General features: G+C 45.7%; 1 protein-coding gene across 1 annotated transcript in view; it reads right to left on the bottom strand.

The window, feature by feature from the left end:
* RNF216 (ring finger protein 216) overlaps positions 1–562 on the bottom strand; it is a gene marked incomplete at its 3' end in the record, with an annotated part of 15,584 nt that extends 15,022 nt beyond the window's left edge. The window contains exon 1 of the mRNA XM_010283741.1: positions 496–562. Within this exon, the coding sequence (XP_010282043.1) occupies positions 496–562 (67 nt within the window). The remainder of the gene's footprint in view (positions 1–495) is intronic.
* Between the last annotated feature and the right edge of the window lie 9,484 nt (positions 563–10,046).

The following is a 10,046-nucleotide window of genomic DNA, read 5'->3' as shown; positions in this document are numbered from 1 at the left end:
CAATTTGACACAACGTTTTGACTTATGCTATAGCATAAGTATGCATGAGTATTCACTTATCACCTTTCAGGCATACACTGAAAGCATCAATTTGAATTCTGGTCTTGGAAGAGTGGGTGCCAATGCAAACAGCCCTATGAGGATAGGAATGCAAAGCCAGCCTCTCTCCTGTGAGGTCCTCAGGAGGGTAGAACACCATAAGCTCCTCAGATCCGCTGAAATACCTCTACATGGTGTTCCCAAGAGGTTAGCAATCTGCCTTAAGGCAGTACAACATCAGAAAGACAAGAGCCAAATATTTTGCATGTCAGCATAAAAAGAATTTTCTGTAGGTGGCTGTAAAGTAAGCGTAAGAGAGCAGTGTATGGCATGGCAACAGACTGCTAGCAGGTTCCCATTAACAGCACTCCTGCAAGTTTAGTATCTATGAGTCCTGCTGCTTGGAAGCAGAGTTTTACAAAGAGAGTTTCAAAATACGCACAAATCAGTACTCACCTTTTCCTCTGTGACTACGGAAGCTGTTCAAGTTAATTACTTCTTCATTTCCACCTCTCTCTGCCATTTTAAATTGCTGTACCCGACAGTGTCAATGCCCAGGCATGGCAGTCAGGCTCGCATGAGGAACTAGAAGACAAAATAAAAACAGGAGAGAGTGAGGCCAACTCAGCAGCACCCTAATTGTGCTTTCCCAAGACTAAGCCACTAGACCATTTTGGGGTTTCTCCTGGCTCTCCCAGCACAGCCTCTGCATCAGGGTATTTTTCCGTACTGCCTTCTCAGTGCCTAAAAGCAAACATGTGTCTGTTGTCTTCTGTTCCGACAGTTAAGACAGCTGACTGAAGAGTGCAATCGGGCCCAAGAAGCCTCTCTGGAGAAAACACAAAGATGCTTATAGCTATGCCATCTCAGCAAGGGAGTGGCGGGGAAATGCAATTTTGTCCAGCTAGGACTCAAACCCTCCCAATATGTAGATATTCTCCTGTTTCCAAGAAGTAAAAAATCTGATGCATCAACTCATATAGCAGCATTTCTGCCACCACGTAACTGGTGAGAGGAGCAAAAGCCGCTTGCCTGAGCCGCCACAGGGCAACACCACGTAAACCTGCATCTCAAATATAGCAGTTGATGTCATTACAACCATCCCCTACCTCACTTAATGCCACGAAGTCATACCATGCACAAGTGCTGCAGAAATGCCAGCACTGAGGGGAACAGGCGATACGATGGGTCAGACCTGACAGCCTCGCTGTTGAGGAGCTGAACCGTGAAGCGAGCCACACTGCTGAAATGGAGACACCAGGATCAAACCCTGAACTCCCTTGCGTGTCGCCAAGCTGAAGCACAACTTCAGAGGGACCGGAGAGGCAGTAGGCTCACTTCCACAACATCCATGCTGCTGGCACATCAGGGGGAAGCTGCATCCCTAGCAGGGCAGCACATAAGTGCATGTTTTGTGCCTGCACTGTGAACTGGCACGGGAAGAAGTCACATTTACAAAGCACAGCTTCTTGCCATCATCTGCTATTTGATAAGAGACTTCCCTGGTTTACGACGTGCTCCCTCCTCAGTGAGGGCTTGGTACAAATTCCGGGATACGCCACCCGCTCTCAAACCAAAAAGAGAGCGCAAGAGGGATCAGGATCCTTCACAGGACTGAGTTTTTGGGACTAAAATTTGCTACCCCCACCCGTCCTCAGAAAAGCACAACGACCCAGCTGGAGGCTCCTGAACAGGACTAGGAGATGAGAGGAATCACTGCAACCTGAACAGTAGGTTTCCATTTTATGCTCTGTCAGCTTACAGCTCACCACTCCTGCTATCGCAGAGCAGCTGAATACATACAGGAACTCCGGCCACAATTTGATCACTGGAACAGGAAAGGAGGTCTTTTTATGGAGAAGTATCCATCTCATTATTAAAGCACAGAGGAATCTGTATTAAATTATTATTACTGATGCCTAAGTTGGAAGAAAATGGAGGGTCTGCTATAAAATCCTGTTTGCTAGTACACAAGAGCAGTATAAATTCCTCCTCAATAGTTCTACTTAACCTCCTCTGCAGGGAACAGGATTTGCAGCTAGGACAGCAAAATGAAGAAATCCATTCAGATGCATGCTGCATACTCATATCTGTACCCCCCAAGGAACTAGCCATTGCCATCTTCTTTAATACAGGATAAAATAATAAAAATTAAAAAGTATAATTTCGCACTTAAAGCCAAGCCACGCTTCACAGAAAGCACACGCTGCACAGCAGCACTAAGCGTCAGCCGGCTTTGGGCAGGAGCGCACCCTCCTCCTGCAGAACAGCCTGCACAGCCACGTCCGACGCCTCGCGCACGGGCAGCGGGATAACGAGCAAGGCCGTAGCGTTTTTCCATTTGCAGGGCAGGACACTTGCTTAACACACCCAAAGGGTGCCAGCAGCACGGCTCAGTGCCTGAAGCAGCCTTCTCCAGAGGAAGCCTCCACCATAAAGGTTTTCAAGGCTTGGCTAAAAACAGCCACGCTCACCTGGTCCCAGCGCTGGTGACGGTTGAGGTTTGAGTGGGACACTGAGCTCAGGAACCACAGAGGCCTCTTCGAACCAGCATTAATACAAATATGCAACTACCTCTGTATTTGAAGCCTAAAACTCAGTAGCACACCCTATTTCCAGCTAGCAGCTCTAAAAGCATCATGGGCATATTGATGCTTTGAAAACGCTTCAAAAACAAGATTTTCGGAGTGCTTCCACTAGGTCCTTCGGCTTCTACCTTATAAGCAAGGAAAAATAAATCTTTCTTTATTTGCCAGAATGGCATGAAACCACTGTTCTCATCATTGCAGACAGATGCTGGAGAGGCAGCTCAGTAGCTGGATCACTGTAAGCACATTTGGTGAAAACCCTGTCCTTTTTAAAAGGTCACATCCACGTTATTACAGTTGTATTTTCCCTGGTACTCGTAAACACCTAGTCCTGCATAGCATTTTCCCACCCTTAGCCCTCTCAGTACTGTAGAAAACAAGATCAATACAGTTCAAAAGATGGAGAGATGGAAGCATGGAAAGGCCTGGTGTGGCCAAGGCCACCAAGCAGGCTAGCAGCAAAGCCAGGAGCCACAGCCAGGCCTCTTCAGCTCATGTACCCATGCCAACCACTTCTGCTTCCCAGCAGGTTGGTCCTACAAAGCTCTCCTTGCAACAGCCATCAGCCCCTGCATGGCTAGCGACCTTCACACAGGCTCATGCTCAAAGGAGCCTCTTAGCAGGCAAAAATGGTGAAGGATCACTCCAAGACAGACTGGGGAAGAACGAGGACATTCGTGAAAGCCACAAATCAGCCCTCGCAGCATCAAGCTGTGCGGACAGAGGCCAGACAGGTGTCTGCTCAGGTCTGCTGTGCGCAAAGCTAAGAGGCTTGGATATTTCTCCCCTACAGGGGCATGCAATGTGTTAGCAGAGTTTGGTATGTGTGTACGTGTGGGTGGGTCAACACCACAAATGCTCAGCACAGTCACCAACAAATCTTCTCCCAAATAGCTCAAACGGTGCTTTGTCCAATGGTGGTTAAGCCACAGCTGTTCATATCCAAGAATAAGGGATAAGTCACCAAACCATCAGCAAGACCGTATTCTCCATGGGCAGCTCCGGTTCCCACAGAGAGGAACTTGCAAGCTTCAACCATGAGCGTCAAAAAAGAGGTATTGGAAATAATCTGAAATGAAATTTGAGATAACAGACTGTCTATCCCCCTGTGCAACAGAAAGATGTGCACACATCGCCGGAAGACTCATGGTGGTTTAAAAGCAGGAATATAATAAATAGCATTAACTGTAATACACAGTCAAGGCAACAATAAAAAAAAGCCACGCCTGGAAAGAACTGGTAATATACCACTTTTCTATTTCAAAACAGACTGCATAAAAACCCAGGCAGCTTAATAAAGCACTGCTTTGAGTGTAAAAGCCAAGCTTCCACCAAGAGCTAGCAATTCATTTTGTCAATACTCAAAACAGAGCTCAAGTTTAAACAAGTATCTATAAGCATGGGCCAGTTCCATCTAGTGGCATGAATAAGAAGTTTATTCGTGTTTATAGCACTAGGCCACCAAGAATGTGAAGCAACAAGTTCAAAGCCACCCTAGGGTCCTGCCCTACATAAACAACAAAATAAAGCAGGCAAGACAGATGGAAAGGAACTATCCCACACTACCTCAGTGATTTCAGTGCTATTTATAGGTAAAGAATGAGGCTACGTATAACCAAGCTCTGACATGACCATCAGCTTCTTTGCAATACAGTCAAGGACAGGATACTAGAACCACTTTAAAAGAAAAAGACCTGGCAGCAGGCAGATACACACTTTGTAAGCTTTCTCCCCCCATTTTTCTTAAAGGCTCCTACCTGCACTACAGCACACAAACTGGACTCGGGACTCGAATCACTATACAGTATCAGGGTGACACACAACTCTTGTCATGACCTCAAAGCCACTCGCTGACAGCACGGTGAAGACTACCACACTGAAAATGCGGTTCCACCAAATCTCCCCTCCTTTTTCCACATTACTCCATGTATTCATGACTCTGAGCATCCAAGTTGTTTCACTGCACAGCTGATAAAATCCTCCCTGTTAAGGCTTTTTCTACAGCAACTTGAGAGGAGAAGAACCCATTAACTGAACAGCTACTGGAAAAATCAGAGACCATGAGGGACTTAGGAATAACTCTTCTCTGAACTGACTAGATAGCAGACTGGCAGTTGAAGTCGCATGTACTTCCCAAACAAGCTTCTCATACATTCAGAAATATCTACAAAAAACACTGGTCCCAACTGCTACTATGAGTTGACAGATCAGCTACTAAGAGGTGAAGCAGGTCTTGGGTACACACAGAATGCTCACGCAAGGATTTCCAAAACCCATTCAAAATCCCTGCAAACACCACGCTACATATTTTTAGCCTAACTTAAAAATAGCAAGCATTGGTACTATGCATATATTTAAACTCCCAGTATATGCAGGCGTTTCTGGACTGCAGTAATTGGAGCAGAACTCAAATCTGCTCCCTCCATCTTGCATTTGTGCTGCAATGAGCATCTTCAGACGGTGCTAGAATTCAAAGCAACAGTCCAGAGGAGACCCCCTTCCTAGACACAGGATAACGTATTTCCCCCCCTGCCCCAAAATCCTGAACACCCAAAGACCTAAGACAGGACTAGCCTCAAAGCACTCTTTTCTGGCTCTAGCTCAAGGCAACAGGAGTAGACAGAAAGCACTGCAGGGGAAGTAGGAATTCAAATCCCAACCGAAGCAGCGGGGGGAGAGCAACTTGAAAGAGATGTCAGCAACATCAAATCATTGTGTGATTTAGCCTCTCCCCCATACAGCAACACCACTATTGCTCACCTATGTTGACAGAAGAGCATCAGCTCCTACTTTCTGCCTGCGGGCACCAAACGTGTCTGCTGGTAGCCTGCGAGAAAGGTGAATTTCTGGCTCATTTCAAGCTGCTAAAACAAAGAGAAGCTACTTAAATAATGCATGGCTTGTGACAACAGCAAAATGAAAAGCTAAAAATTCATCCCTTAAAAAAAAAAGCACAACAGAAGGGAAGTAAACCAGCCCCACTTACTGTCAAGCATTTCACTGAAACATTTCAAAGGGTTTGCAGCTTGCTGGGGGCTGCTCCTCCTCACAGTCACTTAGCAAAAGCAGGGAGAGTTTAACAGTGGTTGATCATGTTAAGCAGCATCATCCCAACTGAAAATTAGAAATCCCCTGATAAGCCCGACAAGAGCCACTGGGCACAGACAAATGCTATTTGCTATGCACAAGGCAGCTACCACCACTGCATCACACCTCGCAAAGGAATAAAGCCAGAGGTTAAAGCACAGACCTGCAGCACAGCTGCTGCTGAGCAGGTTGGCACGGAGGCCTGCCCACAGCTCAGGCAAAAGTGGGAAACCATGCCAAAACAAAAACATTGGCCCCAGCCCAAAAGCCTTACCCCTGGCCTCCTGAAGACAGGAGCGTGTGGGCAATGGCTCGCAGGCAAGACCACCTGGTTTCCAGCAGCGGCTTGGTCTGCTGCTAAGAAAACAGCACATGCCATTACAGATACCACACAACAGCTCCTCTTCGGAGCACGGAACAGGGGTAGACTTGGCACAGCTGCATCCATGTAGCTCTGCCACCAATTTCTGGACCTGTAGTGTGTGCTGAAGAGGAACAACATACCAGAAGATCCTTTAATAACAGAATTGGCTTATAAAACACTCCCTAGGTGTTCCACAAGACATTAGCAGCGTGTACCAAATGATTGCAGACAGACATATACATCCTCTAAGAAAACGACAGGATTCCTGAGATCTGAGAAAAATCAAGGAAGCTGAAGTGAACAATTTTGTCTCCAGCAAGAGCCAGGTAACACAGCTGTACCGCAGAAAGCCAGAGACTTGATTTCATCACACCAAAACATAAGACAATATAACACTGAAAGCATTTCGTGGCAAGTAAATCAAAACTGCATGTTTACCTCCCCATACAAGATAGCCAACACACACATTGTTCAGAAAACATCTCAGAAGAGCAGCCACTGTTTCTGCAGCCACACCAGCATCGTAACTGGCTTCAGAAGCAGCGCTCCAGGCTAGAACATTATTAAGATGGACAAGAGGGACAGGGAGTCTTTAAGTTTCTCTGGCAGCAATCACAACTTCTAGTCACCTCACAGAAGTTCCCTATTCTTCACCTTCTCTTACCCAAGAAGAAAAGCCGCAGCGTGAAACACGCACCGACGCAAGCAACGGCCCTTGCCACCAAGGCGTACGTTGATGCAAGCTCTCTTGATGATGGCAGAGTGCTTAGTTCTCACTCTGTCGACGAAAACCAAATTATGAGCTCAGTAACATGGGGCCGTCCAGCTTTACCATGTGTTTGCCACGTGTTGTGTTGTAGCTTCATGCGGAGCTCTGCTGTGCATTTTTACAGTCAATACTCAGTCAACAGTGCTACCAAGATCACATCAGAAGATACCTTGAAAAGAGAAGCTGTGGATTAACAGGGTACGAGCTGTATCTACGTGCCGCTGCTCCAGTCTAATGAAAATTGCTTAGTCAGGAGCAATTAAGAGACCAGATTTTTAGGTATTACTTGCATTTAAAGCCCTAACTATACTTTCCCAATTTTGCAAGTCAACTTAGGACTTACGGGAAACATCTTGACTGTCTGTACATCACAAGACTTCTAGTCAACCTCACTTGCAGTTCATCATTCCATTAAGGTGACAGTATCAATCATCATTTTTTTAATATCCAATCTCCATTTTTATTGCACAAGAGAAATTTTTATTGTACAAGAGAAATCTGTCCAGTTTTAACTTATTTGCCTAACAGCTGGCCGCCTACCATAATCCTAGTTTTTCTAGCAAAACCAGTCTCTGCTCTGTGAGCTCTTCTCTAAAATGTAAGAATGTTTTGAAACAGATGTACTTGTTTTCCAAAAATGGGCAACTACTAATTCAACTCAACTAAGAGTTTCTGATGCCTTCAAGCTATTCCCTGGTGACTGGCATCAAGGTCAACTGCTGGACATTTTGGTGCCTTCCCACGACCCCCGTCAAGTCCTTCTGCTAAATAACTGGGCTGCATATCATCACATCTCTCCAACCAGCATGAGACTGCTAATTTTGATGTATGCAAGATCTGCAAAAGAGGTGGGGAGCTTTGCATCAGTCATTTGCCTCCCCTATCAAATTGAGTCCTAAAAAAAAATAATTTATAAAAGCTGGTTAGAAAGGAGAGTTAATGCCATTGCCTTGAGTAGCTCATTTTGAGAGCAAAGTGAAAATTCGAGGCTTTGAGGGAACAAGAGGCATCTCTCCAGACAGCTCCTGTGAAGGGTAGTACCCTGCCCGCCCCAGACTTCTGGCATGTGCAAGATCACACGATGTAATCACCAAAACCTCCCTCCCACATCACAAACACAGGGGACAGCTCGGCATTTCGCGTTCAAGCAACGATTTAGACGCTAGCAGCTCAGCACTGCACTACGGCAGCACATACACACAAAACCAACCCCTTTGAGCTCACAGTCTATCTCCCAACCATCATTTCAAAGAATGGGTTTGTTCTGATTTTGTGGTATAAGGGTGGAGACGAACGGAAGAGCACGTGAAGCCATGTGATTTGCAGCTTTGCCGCTTCCAGAGCAAGTTTTACTTCCAGTTTTCTTGTCCTGAACTCACATGTATCCCAAGAAAAGGGGCCAGAGGCTGTTTTCTCTAAGCAGCACTGTTATTAAACCCACTGGTGTCTGAAAGAGCCGGACTCCACGACTACCAGGTGCTGCACATACCTGTCGTGGCTCTACATAACAGTAACTGCAACTGCCTCCTCCTCCCCATCAACCCCACGGCCACACAGAAAAGAACAAGAGAAATGTCCTACGTGCCCCAGGATATACATGAGAGTGCTCCCCTGTTACTTGTACTTCACCAGGAGAAAGGACACAGCATTCCCTCTCCAAATCCTTAGTAGTTTTCTTTCCTTTTTTTTTCTTTCCTGTTTTAAGGGATCCCGAATGTCACCTTCAAAAGGTGTAACAGAACAAAGAAAACCAAGTGCAACCTTTTAAGTAGTTATTTAACAAGTTGGATGCACGTCTTCAGGAGCCTTCAGGTTACCATCTTAGCACCGCTTTTCACTGGAGAGGAAAACAGAAATAAAGGAGTTTAAGGTTGCTGGTTAGGGTAACCCACAGGCTACGGCACTGACATTCACACAGAGGAGCAACTTGCAGCCTGCTCCACTCGCAGCTCTGTTTGCGGAGGCACCGGGAGCAAGAACAAGAGAGACAGGCTGCACAATACCAGCAAGATGGTATTAAAAGCAGCAAGGGACTAGCTAGACCAAAGTCAGAGGGCTGGAAAGCACGAAGGGTCAGTTTTAGTCGCGGTAATGGCCAGAGGGCTTTAAAATCATGAAGGATTGATAGGTTGCAATGGCATCCTAGATGTCAAGCTGCTGCCCAGCAGACTAAGTCTGGAAACAAACATCTAAGCTGCAGCTGGGAAGCTGTGTTCCAGAAAAAAAGCATAATGTACCACCAGGAGCAAATGTGGAAAGGAAGGAGCTATTTTTTAATTTTATTTTAAGTGTGACCTGAACCTATCACAAGAAAGAAACAGACTTTTGCGGTCTGCAAAGCACACGTCACCTCATTGCACAAAGCTGCTGACAGTATAAAAGCTAAGACTTGACCTTGAGGTGGCACAGAAAGAAAAAACCCCAACTTATTGCAGTAGCCCACCTTAGCAAAAAGGAAGGTTTCTGTGTTGATCTGCACAGTACTTTTAGAAGTAGCGACTCAAAAGTTTGCCACCAACCATTCTAGGTGTCATACCAGAATTAGGGACTTCCAAAAATAATGAATTCACAGGTCACACATTCCTTTTATGACAGCTATACCCATTTTTTGAGCCACATTAAGCATCTGCACTTGCCATGATTTCAAGGGTCAGTGGCGGCCAGAAGCTGAGGCTTCATGTTTAAGAAGGATTTTGCTGCAATACCCACTTAAGATGGTCACATTCCCACACCACATCTTGTTACCTCCTCACACGCTGAGTTCCACACCAGCATTCGTTACAGCTTTGGAAAGAAACACCCTAGAAAACTTTTTTGTAGGATTCAGATCAGATATCTTCTCTCCTCATACATCCACCACAGCATGACTGGGAGAACAGAAATAAGATGCTAATATAAACTGCAAGAAGGGGAAGATCTTAAACTGCAGCCTAACAGTTGACACTGTGCAACCACAGCTGAGATACTTAACTAGCACTCAAACTATACGTGCTACTAGTCCAAGATCAGGCACTGCTTTTGAAAGATGCGTTTACATATTCAATTGAAGGGCTTAAGTAAGTACAACAGCTTAAAGCCATACTGAGCCAACAGGCCAAGTTCACTCTGGAGTGAAACGAGTCTTAAACTGCCTTAAGTACCGAGAGTATAATACCAACAGAAACCTTGTAAGGCACATGCAATACCTGAGCAGCAAGTC

Source organism: Phaethon lepturus, unplaced genomic scaffold (genome assembly GCF_000687285.1).
Source record: "Phaethon lepturus isolate BGI_N335 unplaced genomic scaffold, ASM68728v1 scaffold20413, whole genome shotgun sequence".
Taxonomy (NCBI): Eukaryota; Metazoa; Chordata; class Aves; order Phaethontiformes; family Phaethontidae; genus Phaethon; species Phaethon lepturus.
Note: the sequence above shows the minus strand (reverse complement) of the source record. Positions and strands in the feature narration are given on the sequence as shown.